This window comes from Lepidochelys kempii, chromosome 10 (genome assembly GCF_965140285.1).
Source record: "Lepidochelys kempii isolate rLepKem1 chromosome 10, rLepKem1.hap1, whole genome shotgun sequence".
NCBI lineage: Eukaryota > Metazoa > Chordata > Testudines > Cheloniidae > Lepidochelys > Lepidochelys kempii.
Window position 1 is genome coordinate 31,953,351 of NC_136389.1, and position 14,110 is coordinate 31,967,460.

Here is a 14,110-nt window from a genome sequence, read left to right on the forward strand (position 1 = left end):
CCCTAGAGAACTGTCGGGGGGGATGGGTGACTGCGGGGTGAGGGGTCATTCTGGGGAGGTCTCCAGAGGCGCGGTGTACAGGGAACTCTCTTGGGGCTAGGGGAGTCTCTGAGGGGGGCACTCCAGAGTGGGAGGTGCCTGGGGGGGTCACTAAGAGCTCTATGGCGTGAGGGGTCACTCCGAGGTCAGGGTGCCTGTGTGTGGGTGGTGGGGTGTCGTTCCCGTCCCCCTCGCACGGGATAGAGGAAGCTCCCCACCCCGGCCAGCCTGAGGCTGGGCCCTCCCCTCGGGCGGGGCGGAGCCGGGCCGGGCCTGGCCGCGGAAGCCGGCGGGGCTGGACGCAGCAGCCAGGGAGCCGCGAGGGCGGCGATGGGTGCCCGCGGCGGAAGGAGTCCGCGGCCCCGGGCGGCGATGCCGGGATAGCGCAGCCGGTGCCATGGTGCGGGCAGCGGGCCTAGCGCTCGGGCTCCTCCTCCTGCAGCTGCTGCAGCTTCTCTCGCTTCCCGCCGCCGGCAGCAGCCGGCCCGGCGGCCCCGGCGGTGAGTGAGCGGGGCGGAACTGAGACCCCCGCCCAGCAGGGTCTCGCCTTGTGGGGCAGAGCCCGGCGCCCCCTGCTGCGCCGCCCGGCTCTGCGCCCCCCCGGGCACAGACGCACAGCAGGGGCGGGCACAGCCCGGGTAGCCGTCCTGAACGGGCGCTGGGCACCGGGGAGCTCCCGCGGGCCCCTCCCGACTCCAGAGACCTGTCCTGGGAACTCGGTGCGGCGCCGCGCTTAGGGGGCCGGGTGCTTGGCAACTACGAGGGCAGCCCCAGCCCTGGGTGGGGGGAGCCCGTGCGCTAGGCCCGCCGGTATGGAGAGCGGGAGCGTCCCGGAGCCTGGCCCGGCCACCGCGGCCCCTTGTCGCTTTCCCTGCTTCCCGAAGGACAGCGGAGGCGGGGGATGCAGGAAGCGGGCCAGGCTGTGCAGGAGCGGTGCTGAGGGCACCAAACTAATGCCGGGGTTTGAGAGGGGGGCAATGGAAATAGCTTGAATACTCCCTTGGCTGGAGGAGGGGAGTCAGCCTCTCTCATGTTGCTTCCCGGCCTCATCAGCCTCTAGGGCAGCCTAAGCTTGGAAACAGGGCAGCTGGCGGTCTGTCTAGAGCTTGTTGTCCAGCTGTGCAGTGGGAATCCAGGGGCCACTGCTCTGTTCTGAGCTGGCTGAGGGGACTTAGCGGTTTGTGCAGTGTCTGTTCTCTTTCCTTCTGTCTCTCCGTGCTCCAGCTGGCTGACCCTATAGAAATTGAGTGTTGGAGGTGGCTCCTAATTTCAGCCCGTTAAACTGTGGCCATTATTCACCTCATTACTGGAGAGCTGCACGCGAGGAGCTGAGTATGCTGCTTCGGCTGAGCTCTTGGTCCTTGTGTATGTGGCTTTCTTCTGACTTAGGGTCCCATATGCTGTGTGTCACCCTTCCTGGAAGAGGGTGAAATTTCTAAACTCCTGGCCCTGTGGAATTATCACAGCTAGACATTTCTGTACCAATGCTGTGAGCATTGGTGGAATTTGGTGATGGTGATTGGCTTGTGCAGCCTGGCTCATTCTCATTTAGCAGGTTTCAGAGTAGCAGCCGTGTTAGTCTGTATCCGCAAGAAGAACAGGAGTACTTGTGGCACCTTAGAGACTAACAGATTTATTTAGCAGTTGCATCTATGGACACATCAAATCGTGATCTCTTTCCAGCTCTTGCATGTGCTGGCAAATTCTTCACCTGGCAAATTCTGCTGCCTGCATTAAATATGTTAGACTGAATGTACTGCCTAGGAAGGTCATTCAGATTTAAAAATTATTAAGATTTTTAAAAAAGTGAACGGTACAGAGTTTAAGTATAGGAGGTTTTGGTTATCAGGGAATAATGTACAGATTATCAAGGGGTGCGAAATTCGGTTTAAGATTGGGTGGCATAGGGAATACATAATCTGCAATATCCCCTATTGGGGTTGAAAGGTTGATGGGTCAAAGTACAGACATTGAGATATGAGGGTATGTTGTTCATATAATGGCTATGTTCAGGTGTGGAGTAGTCAATCTATAATCAATTTTAATTAGCACTGCCAGAAGCTCTCTAAATGTTTATATGCAGCATAATTTCAAAGCTGCAGAATTCTGTCTGTGTGTGTGTGTGTAAGATTTCAGTCTGATCCTCAGCACTGCCTCCTCCCTATATGTCTAGGCACCAGGCAGAGTTTTCAGAATCAGTGGGAAATGGCTATCTAGGAAAGTTGTTTGCAGTGCTGGTTGTAGGCATGTTGGCCCCAGGATATTTGGAACACAAGGTGGGTTAAAGTCAAGAGCATTGGATCCATATGCTCTATCAGTTGAGACTCTGTTTAGTATAGTCAAATTCCATGGTCAATGAGTCATACTCTGGTGCCTTGTGCTGTTTGCAAGGGGTGGAAGTGGAACAACAGAGGACTGGCACAACAGACCTGGCTTTTGACTTCCTCACTGATCGCTGGTTCTGTATGTGAGTTCGTTAGTGAAATGGAATTAACAAGAGTTTAGGACTTTTTTTGCTCAGCCTGCGTAAGGGGCATTTAAGCAGTGGGGAAGATGACCCACGCTGCGGGTCAGGGAGCTGGATGTGTCTAAAAAGGCAAGTCCCCTTTGCACCAAGATCACTTGAGAGACTTTCCACACACTCCTAGTTAGGTGGACAAGCTGTTCTAAAAATGTGGAATGCCATTTTGAAAACTTTTAAAAATTGTCTTTGTTGCCCTATCCTGGCTACAAACTGGCTTGTCTGAGAAGCCACAGAAGAGGATTATCCAAAAGATCGTGGTGAGTTGTTCCCAGGCCACATCTGAGGTGCTTCCTCACTCATGTTCTACTTGGAAGTCCCCTCCAGGTGGGCTATCACACTCCTCAGCTGACTGCTCAGCTGGCCTGCATCCTGGGAATGCATTCTGGTGCTGTTTGGGAGGAGCATGCATCCTGCTGAGACCACATACTTCCTTTCCTAGAGGCCAGGTTTCAGTGCAAGATCCTTCCCCACCCATGCTGAGTTGGATCATGCATGCCTTCCCTACTGCCAGAGGCCATTCTCCAACTCAACTTCATCAGTTAGGGAAGCATGTCAGTGATGCTGTGAAAGTTCTGTCCTAGCACTGCCAACCCTCCCAGCATGGCATTTGCTGGAGTAATCAACCCACACTTATCTTGTGGCTGCCATCCCTTAGCATGGCTCATTGTTCAAATATTTGTGTTTTTAACTCCTGCAGAGCTGTAAGTCCCAGCTGAAAGGGCAAATGGGGTAGTCTCTGAATCCATTACAGAGCAATGGAAAGCAAACGGCACTATGCCATTGCTTGTAATAAAGGCAGCTCAAAACAGAGTAAAATAAACATAATTAGAAACTAAGTTTGAAAGTGGCAGGACTGACCTGACTCCTTATGATTCTCAAGGACAAAAGGTTACAAAGATTTCTTTGACTACAGAGCCTAGCCCCTATTGACAGTTGTTCTAGCCACTCCCTCTGTAGCACTTTGTCCTTGGAGTGAACAGGACTGGTGATAAACAGGGCAGAACTGGGTCTTCTGGTTTTTGCTCTTGTCATTGTCTGCTGCAGGTTGTTGCATAGTTCATGCCTGATCATGTTAATGCCCCTTGTCCCTGCCATCCACATTGTTCTAATTTTCACATTGCGTGAAGGTCCCTTGCCCTCAGCAGTGTCCAGACAGCAGTGACTCTGCCCTGGGTCAGGATGCAGAGGGCGGCAGGTTATAACATGGCCATGTCCAGAGAGGTTCATTGAAACAGGACCATTTCCTTCCAATCTTGGACATGGGGGGGAAAGGAATTGTTCTGATGTGTGTGACTACCTGTCTGGTTTGAATTTGTGCTTGGGCTTGTCCATGAGAGATGCTGTCAATGGGATTGCCTATGCTTTAAGAGTTGTGGTATTTACCCTAGTGTAGAGAAATCCAGTAATGGTGTCAGCTCATGGAGTCTCCTTTGTTTTCTCTCTGTGAGGTGCTTCAGCTTCTTTCCATGTAAAGTGAATCTTCAATTTTAAGTGTACAAAACACCATCAGCTTGAAATCTAGTCAGTCAAACCATGACTTAATCAGGCTTGTTCCAGATACTGCTCCTGCCAAGGACTGATTTTCAATCATGTTTTCTTATCTTACAAAATGAGAAGGACCCACAAAAATGAGGAATGTGTGTTTACAAGGGAGCCAGTAGCACTGGTGATAGGCACATGTACAAAGGAAACAAACTGAATGCTTACTCTGTGTTATAGTGGTGCCCAGAATGCAATGCTGACCACAGGACGGCCCAGACTGTGCCCTAGCGAGCTGTTCGTAACCCACTAAAAAAACAGGAAGTGTGATGTTTTAAGTTGACAGTGTCCATGTAAGTAATTTGGGGTCAAGGTGTTCATAACTAGATTTATTTGTATTGTGGTCTAAGACAAGGGCCCCATTGTGCTATAGGCACTGTACACAGAACAAAGACACAGTCCATGCCCCAAGATTTTTTTGGGACCCCACTACTCAGCATTTGGAAGTAAGGAGATAATTGACCCATGGTTTGAACCCTCTCTTCAGACCCACCCAACATTGTTTTTAATGGAGCATTAGCTGTCTGCTGTGTTCTGCAATGAGCTGCCACTGGTTACCTAGTGGAGTTTGTATGGTAGTTGATCTAGCCTTTGTGCTCTCTGTGACTCTAACAACTCCCATGGCCAGGTACAGAGTCTCCGCTGCCCTGGAGAGCCCAGTGTGGGCTGACTGCCTTGAGTGCAACAGGGTTTTTGCAGTCATTGCTGGCACAGGCTGTTTTAAGGAAGCTGCTTCTTTAAGGTTTATGTTTGGCCTTGGTTATCCTTTTGACAGTATTATTTTTCGGGTTTCCCTGGCTACTCCCTCATTGTTTGCAGTGTTTGTTCAAGTTGCTGATGATCGCTGGGAGCCAGCTCTTGGTACATCTGTACTCTAGCCCTCATCTGGCATGCTGTTTGGTGGGTTAACCAACCCCACCCTAATGCTGCCACCCTCCCTCCCCTGGCACAGTGCACTTCTGGTGGTGGGGGGTAGACAGAGCCCGTGACTGAGACCTCCAACACACAGTTCGAAATCAGGCTTTGATCTTAGAGCCTAAGGGGAATTTCTAAGGGCCAAATGAACAAACTTTCCCAGCAGGGATGTACCATTCCCAGGGATGATGTCATGAGGAAGCCAGCCCCACTGAAGGCATGAGCAAAGAAAGTGGGGTTTCCCTTATTTTAAATAGCGAGACAACTCATCATACTTAGAGCCCTGCAAATCTGCAGATACTTGCTTTACATCTGTGGACCATGTTTGTGGATCACAGATCAGACGCAGATACAAATTTTATATCCACGCAGGGTTCTAATCATACAGCTGCACCATACCTGAGCCAAGTGAACACCAACTCACTAATTGCTGATGAGCTGTAACTGGTGGGGGGAGCTGCCCCTGGCAATATCCCCTCACTCACTCATGGGTAGGGGGAAGGGCATTGCCTTTCACCTGCCTGAGAATTTGTTGTTCTTTGCAACAGCTTCACTGTGTACAATGTAGTTCTGCTCACAATGGTTTGTCTCAATTCATCTGTTTTCTCTGCATCTCCCTTTAAATCCCACTGGCCTGACCTGTCCTCTGGATGTAGCTAGCAAATGCTGAGCTGCTCTGTGCAAGTAGCTAGACTACATGAGAACAAACTCCTACTATGGTAATTCTGTCCTTTCCCATACCTGATTTCATCCCCATGTGTCTCATGAATGACCTAGACTGTGAGTTCTTTGGGGGCAGGGATTGTCCCTTACTGTGTTTGTACAACATCCAGCACAGAAAGCTGGGTTCTTTGAATGCTTGTCTAAAAGGTCATATGAAAGGGAAGCCATCTCGTCATGTTTGTCCACACACAGGTTACACTGGATTTCTACAATTGTATTGAAAATTGGTTCACTGGCTGGGGTTTGTATCAGTTTGCTAAATGAAGCTGACAGAATAAGCCAGGTGTAGATTGATTGACATTGCTCTACACAGAAGCTGGGAGCAGAGCCTGTCACATCAGCGTCAGAAACTGACCTTAAAACTGCAGAAAGGCTGTTCCCTCCTCATGTTCTGTCAGATCCAAACTCTGGATGAGTTAGTTGGGGTTGGTCCTGCTTTGAGCAACTAGATGACCTTCTGAGGTCCAACCTTAATCGTCTATGATTTTATGGTGCTGGCCTGCACCCACTGGCTCTGCTCCCAGCTGCTGTCTGGCTCTGCTCAGTCCCCCTGCACTAACAGCTGTGCTTAGCACATATCCAGTAGATCTCTAGCATTAACCTGTTCAAAGCCAAATCACCCCAAGGAGGCTAAGGAATTATTTCAGTGCCTTTAGCTATCCTTAGGGGAGGATGGAGATGATCCAAGAAATGGCAAAGGCCTTGTCTACACACAATTTGTGCATGTTTAGCTGAAGTATTTTTCAAGGTCATTTAAACTGGTACAGACACCTGTGTGGCTCTTCCATCTCCCCCTATGCCTGTCTACCTGTTCTTCCCCCAACCAGATCTCCTGGTGCTTACAGGCAGTGGCTGCTTTAAATGTTTGTTTCATTTATAAAGTGTTCAGTGAGCTACTAGCTAATCTCAAAAGCCCCCAGTAGAGTTCCTGGGAAGAGGGGGAGCGGCATGACAGTAGGGCAGGAAGGGAGAAAGGACAAGAACTCACGGCCTAGTTTATTTTTCCAAGTCTGAGTCATCCTGACCCCCTACTTCACCCAAGGCTGCTCTGTGATGATGCTCCCAGCAACTTTGAGATCTATTGGCTGGGGTCAAAGCAGGGGTGGGGAGAAGTGGAAGAGCTGCTGATGCTCTCCAATAGCTATTGACTTTCTTGTGTGTTTGTAAATTCCAAAAGTGCCTGTCCCATGCGTGCCCTTGGCAATCTTAAATCAACATGATAAATAAAGAGACACCCCCCACCCCCTCAGTTCCCCAGAACAAATCAAATAACCCAGAGACAGCAAATATAATATTACCTAGCTCTGGTATAGCATTCATCATCTGAAAGCGCTTTACAAGGAAAGTAAGCATCATGATCCCATTGTACAGATGGGGAAACTGGGCATAGAGAGGTGCAGTGACTAGCACATGGTCACCCTGCAGGTCAGTAGCAGAGCCAGAAATAGAAGTTTATAGATCTACTATCCACCCCACATGAACACAGTGCCCCCAGGGTCCAACAGTACCACTACCAACTGTACCGTACACCTGATCCCCCTGGATAAAAGCATTAACTGGGTGTGAAATATTAAAGGATGTTATTGGAATGGTTCTCCTTGGGCTCAAGAGTTATCACCCCATTGAGTCGAGTGAGAGCAGGTCCCCTCTCTTTAATTTACACTCTCAAGCTGTTTTTCTGCAGACCCGGGAGCTCTGTCTGTAGCAGGAACCTGAAAGCCTAAGTGGCTGAGTGAAAAACTGGGCCTGTGTGCCAAGAAATTAAATCCATGATTACCCTGTCGAATTGCAGTGCCTTGAGTGCAGGCCAGGCCAGTTCCTGCTTTGAGGTATCAGTCACGTTTCCTGTTGGCAATAGGCTCCCCTACTTTCTCAATAGGCTTCCCTAGCCCAGTGTATGTTCTGCTCTAAGCAGGCCCTTTATGAAGCTTCCAGAGCCTTTTGAATTACTTAACAGCACCCACTGCTCTGCTTCTTTCTCAATAGAAGTAAAAATGGTCTCAAAGGAGTCATCTTCTCCTGGTGCCAAGGAAATTGTGGGTAGAAAGAAGTAGTAATGGAATTTGGGAAGAATGTGAAGAGGTGCCTTCTCCCCAGAACATTGTTGAATGTTAGGAAGCCCGTGTTCCCTGCAGGCATAGAATGGCCCAGGTCACTTGTTCCAATGCACATCGGCAGAAACCGGAGCGCTGTCTGCTAATTCTCTGCCGCCATGCTCTCTTCCCAGCGCCAGTCATTTAGGGTATGTCTAGACTGCAATGAGAAAACCCTTGGCATCCAGTCTCAGAGCCCAGGTCAGGTGACTCAGCTCGCAGGGCTATAAAATCACAGCATAGACATTCAGGCGTGGGTTGGAGCCTGGGTTATGAGATCTACCCTCCTGGCAGGGTCTCAGAGTCTGGGCTCCAGCTCCAAGCCCATATGTCTACACAGCAGTTTTATAGACCCACAGCCCAAGCCAGCTGAGCCAAGCCAGCTGCAGCCATCCTGCTGGTCTCTTACAGCAGTATAGCGGTACCGTAAGTGCTCTGTATCCACAATAGCCTCCTGGCTGCTGCATCCTATAAATTTTGGTTAGGGCTGAACTTTTTACCCCACACCTGGGAGCTGTGTCCCCTAGTTACTGGGCAAGAGAAACTTGAGTTTGATCTCCATGTCTGTCTTGGGCAGCGTGACTACTCTGTTGAACCTCCCTAGTGTAATATTCAGGCCAGTAGACTGTTCAGAGCCCTGCTGCCCCAGGAGTCCTTGGGTACGGACACTCAGTGCCTAGCTCTGTGTGCTGGTGCACTCCCTGAGTTACCATGAGCCACCTTGTGTCTCACCACATCTTGTTGGCCTTTCAGGGCTAGGAAGCAAAGCCAGGCATTGGAAGGTGCATTTGAAAGAGAGAGCTCAGGGCCTGAGGATTGTATAAGCTTTTGTCATTCTAAATGTGGTCTTAAATTGAAAATAAATTGTGAAAGTGTGCTACAAAACACTGATACCCTCGCAACCAGCCAAGGGATGGGAGTGACAGACAGTGCAAACAAGGGGAGTAAGACATGGTTCTTTTCTTAGTGATGGTATAGCCAGTCACTGAGATGCAAAGTTCTATCCACGCTCCAAAGCCACTGCATGCCAAGTCCAAGGCCTCCGTGTGAGCCTCATCCTCTTGGGTCCAGCCAGCTCATTTTGGCCCAGTTATTCACTCCATCCACCTGCTGTTGGGCTTTTATGGCTGTTTGCTTAGTGGCTTTACTGCCTCCATTATGTCTGACTGTGCCATTAGCATCTCCCTGACTGGCTTCTCCCCTTCCCCTCCTGAGGGTCGCTCTGGGTTGTCTCTGTCCTTGGTCCCCTCCCTTCTACCTTGACCCCCATGTTATCTGGTAACTAGACTGCATGGGACGTAATGTGTCTATCCAGCTAAGCAGTGCTGAGGATGCCCTTTCCTCCTCCTCTGGCATATCCTGTCTACTGAAGGCTTGGCCTGCATGCAAGTGTGATCTTGCAGTGTGACGGGAGTAGTGAGATTGGCATGTGTCTGCTTAATGCTGATGGTATTGACTGTCCCTCTCTCAGGAGCAGGGCTAAGGTGGCACATAGGTGACTGACTGGATTGTGGCAGAAGGTGAGAGCACAGGGTCCTGTGTAAGAAGTCGGTGAAGTAACAGGGTTCTTTCCAGTGACACTAGAACACCCACACATCCTTGTGGATAGGACCTGCATAAAGGGTCCCTAACTTGTGCTCTGCTCTCTCCCTTCCAGACCTCCTGTACATCTCTGAGTATTTCTCTCAGAGTGCCCAGAAGCTGTCCTTCTACAGCTGGTATGAGAACGCCAAGCTGTTCCGCTTCCAAGTGCCGGAGGACACGGTTCTGCTGCGCTGGCTCCTGCAGGCGTCCAAGGGAAAAGGACCTGAGTGCACCAGTATGGACATCACCATGTATGTATAACCTGGCACCCATGGACATTGATTTTAATCACCTCCCCCGTTAAAATTCCTTTTGGGCTTTTATCAGCCCAGAGGGGAATTTGCCTAAGCTGCAACTCCTGATTTTTTGAAGGGTGAGTTCCTCCCTCTGTGTTTTGCACTTGTGTATGCTTTTTGTGCATTTAAAATCTGTGTAATGCATTTTCAGCAAACAAACTGTGAATGAGACACACGTCCACCAAATAGTTTTGGCCAAAAGCATTTTTTGTGTGGAGATGGTGGCAGTGTCTCCCTTATAAGCTGCAGCCCAGTCATTAGGGCACTGGCCCGAGGTATGGGAGACCCAAGTTCAATTCCTCCCTCTGCCCGATGCGGAGCCGGGATGTGAATTTGGATCTTCCATGCTGCAGGAGAGTGCCCTAACCACAGAGTTGTGGGATGTTCTGAGATAGGGCTCAATCTCTCCTGTGGAAACTGTTCCACTGTGTATAAATAGTCATTGGAACAAAGATATGAACTTGGGTGTCTCACCTCCCAGATGTAAACCACCAGACTATAGAGTCATTCTTGCTCGCTCTCTCTGGCCCAGTGATTGTCTGTGTGTAAAGAGGTTAGCCGGGGCTCGTCCTTCTCCGGGGTGGCGGGGAGCCACACCACCTCACAACACACTGTTGATGTCTTGGGGGAATTAGTCTGGCCGTGGGAGTCTCCGTTGGTGGCCCTTGCGGCAACTGCAGTAAGCACAGTAAGACCTAGGTCAGGGCGGGGCAACAGTTAGTCAGGTCCTCAGGCAGCGCTGAGCCGTAATAGTACAAATAGTATCAATAAGCCCAGGCCCTTGGTCAGGGCGGGGCAACAAGGAGTCAGGCGCTCAGGCAGGGGCTGAGCAGTAGCAGTAGCAATGAATCTAGGCCCTTGGTCAGGGGCTGAGCAATAGCAGTACCAATAGTAGGCCCAAGTCTCCAAAGGGCCTGGGAGAGGGGGAGACTGCCACCCGCGAGTTGGGTGGCGGGGGGACGCCGGCCCTCCCACTCCACTGCGTCCCAGCCCGGGGCCCTATCAGCAGCAGAAGACCCGCTGCTGTGCAGTGGGGATCCTGGCTGCAACACACTAACATGGGCTTGGGCAGTGCTGCAGCCAGACTAAGGTTGGCTGCCCCCAGGCTACTTCCACACTCCCCATCTTGTGGTACCTGGGTCACGGTGGTGTCCTCCGGGGGGTCCAGCACCATGGGTTCCTCTGGATAGCGGGCGTGGGGCAGGCCTGGCAACTCCTCCGGATAGCGGGCGTGGGGCAGGTCAGAGGCATCTGGCCTCCCCGGCAACTGTCTTCCCAGTGAGTTCTGAGGTCGAGCCTTTATACTTCCTGGGCGCTGCCTGACCCTCGGAGGGGCGGGCTCAGAGCTCCGTAGCTCCACCCACTCTGGTGGCCGGAAGTGCTCGTCCCTCTCTGGGGCGGTGGGGAGCCACACCGCCTCACTACACTGTGTATTTATACACAGTGGAATAGTCTCAACAGGAGAGAGAGAGAGATGCCACCTGTAGGCTGATGGCCCTAGTCTGTCACAAGCATCGCCTGTCCCCAGGGGCAGTGTTCCCCACACCTCCTTTGAAGACATCATACCCCTTGCCTTTGGGTTTGCAGAGGGCCTATCTGTTTCCATGAGAAGTGTTGCTGTAGCTGGAAAGCTGTAAACTCTCAATACTGTAACTTTGCAAGACTTCACCAAAGGCAGAGGATTCTGTGTGGTTGGGCCCACGAGTGTACAGGCAACCAGTGGGGTCTAGCTGGGCTTCCCAGCCCTGTGAATTCAGGCTGTTGGGGCTGCTGCTTTAGTCTTGGCTTCTCCTGAGCTTGATCAGTCTCTGAGCTAGATCTTACTGCACTGCTGCCATTCACCTCCCATCCAACTGTGTGAACTCTGACCCACAGTGGCACTTTGGCAGCTGCAAGTTTGGGCCCAATGCACCATTGAATGGCAGGCGCTGGGCACTGGCTGGCACAGCTGAGGTCTTAGTCTGGTAGCGTAGAGTGTCTTAAAAGGTTTGGTATGGTTGAAGTGGATGACTTAATAGATTTCTGTCTCTGTCAATGAATGGTATGATTATTATTGAACAGCATTCCAGCAAATGTTGTCGTGACCAGTACTACAGTGAGAAGATAGTGGGCTTCCAGAGACCACATTGTATAATACCTGCCATTCTAACCCTCTGCAGTACCATTACTCCAGAATTAAAGGAGCGTAATATAATTAATGGCCAATAACATGAATTTTTGGAAAATAGATCTTATCAAACTTGATATCTTTTTTTATGAGAATACAAGTTTGATTGATAAAGATGATAATGTTGATGAAATAGATTTCTGTAAGGCATTTCACTTGTTACTGCATGACATGATTAAAAAACTACAAAATTAAAACTATAAAATTAACATGGCACACACAACATGGCTTAAAAGGTAGCTACCTGATAGGTCTTAGAATGTAATTGTAAATGGGACTCATCATCAAGGGAGTGCGGTTCTACAAAACTCAGTTCTTGGCCCTATGCCATTTACATTTTTATTAATGACCTGAAAGAAAACGTAAAATTGCTGGTAGAGTTTGCAGATTCCACAAAAATTGGGGGAGTGGTAAATAATGCAGAGGACAGGTCACTGATGTAGAGCAATCTGGTTCGCTTGGTAAACTGGGCACAAGCAAACAAAATGCATTTTAGAATGGCTAAATGTAAATGTCTATGGCTAGGAACAAAGAATGTAGGCCATACTTACAGGATGGAGAGACTGTATCCTAGGAAGCAGTGAGTGTGAAAAAGAATTGGGAGTCATGGTGGATAATCCACTGAACATGAGCTCCCCATGCAATGCTATGGCCAAAAGGGGTAATGCAATAATGGGATGCATAAACAGGGGAATCTCAGTTAGAATAGAAAGGTTAGAAGTCTAAATACAAAGATGGGTGAACGTGATTACCCGGTATTAAATGAGGATATTGATATAATAGGCATCACAGAAACTTGGTGGAATGATGATAATCAATGGGACATGGTAATACTGGGTACAAAATATACAGGAATGCCAGGGTAGGTCATGCTGCAGATGAGTGAAAGAAATCATAGAGTAAAATATAGTAAAAATCTTAAATGAATCAAACTGTACCATAGAATCTCTATGTATAGAAATTCCATGCTTGAGTAATGAGTATAGCAGTAGGCATATACTACTGACCACCTGACCAGGATGGTGACGGTGATAGAGAAATGCTCAGGGAGATTAGAAAGGTTACAAAAACAGAAAACCCAATAATAATAGGGGATTTCAACTATCACCATATTGAGTAGGTATATGTCACCTTAGGACATGATGCAGAGATAAAATTTCTGAACACTGTTAATGTCTGCTTCTTCAAGCAGCTAGTCCTGGAACGAACAAGGTAATTCCTGGCTGCAACACACTAACAGAGGCAATTCTTGTTTTAGTCCTAAGTGGCACACAGGATCTGGTCCAAGAGGTGAATATGGCTGAACTGTTCGGTAATAGTAACCATGTAATTAAATTTAACATCCTTGTAAGGGGGAAAATACCAAAGAAACCCACCCCAGTAACATTGAACGTCAAAAAGGGAAACTACAGAAAAATGAGGAAGTTAGTTAAACAGAAATTAAAAGAACAGTCACAAGAGTGAGTTTCCATGCAGCTTGCAGGCATTTATTTAGAAACATCTTAATAGAGGCTCAATTACTGTATGCCCCTCCCCCACCCCAAAAAAGGGAAGAGAACCAAAAGAATGCCACCATAGCTAAACACCAGAGTAAAAGAAAAGGTTAGAGAGGAAAAAAGGCATCCTTTAAAAATTGGAAGTTATATCCTACTGAGGAAGATAGAAAGGAGCTTCAAGTCTGGGAAGTCAAATGTAAAAGTATAATTAGGCATGCCAAATATCAGATGCTGGATGAAAGCCAACCAATCAGTGGGGCAACTAGATGATCAAGGTGCTCACGGAGCACTCAAGTAGGACAAGACCATTGCAGAAACGCTAAATGAACTCTTTGGTCTTCACTGATGAGGATGAGAGGGAGACGCCCACACTTGAGCCATTCTTTTTAGATGACAAATCTGAGGCCTTGTCTACACTGGCAAGTTTCTGCGCAGTAAAGCAGCTTTCTGTGGTGTAACTCCCGAGGTGTACACACTGCCAAGCCACTTTGTGCACAGAAATTCCTCAGTTGCAGCATTGCAAAAAAAATCTCCAGTCATAAGCCTTTCAGCGCAGAGGATCCAGTGCGCTCACTCTCTGTTCCCCAAAACACACTCTCTCTCCTCCCCCACGCCATACACACACACTCTCCCTGTCACACTCCTCCCCCACCCCCACTTCAGTTGAAAAGCAGCTGGCAATCTAATAGGATGCCCATGGAACAGGGGGATTGGGAAACCTGCGTCATGTGATG

At 49.2% G+C, this 14,110-nt stretch overlaps 1 protein-coding gene across 3 annotated transcripts in view; it reads left to right on the forward strand.

The window, feature by feature from the left end:
- Positions 1-272: 272 nt before the first annotated feature.
- Positions 273-14,110, forward strand: part of PGAP6 (post-GPI attachment to proteins 6) — a 45,173-nt gene continuing 31,335 nt past the window's right edge. The window contains exons 1-2 of one of the 3 annotated variants that reach the window (XM_073362696.2): positions 273-539; positions 9,491-9,668. In XM_073362696.2, the coding sequence (XP_073218797.1) occupies positions 437-539; positions 9,491-9,668 (281 nt within the window). In that variant the 5' untranslated portion in view covers positions 273-436. Of the gene's footprint in view, positions 540-9,490; positions 9,669-14,110 lie in introns of those variants that run through there. The other 2 variants (XM_073362697.2, XM_073362695.2) reach the window with 2 other exon arrangements.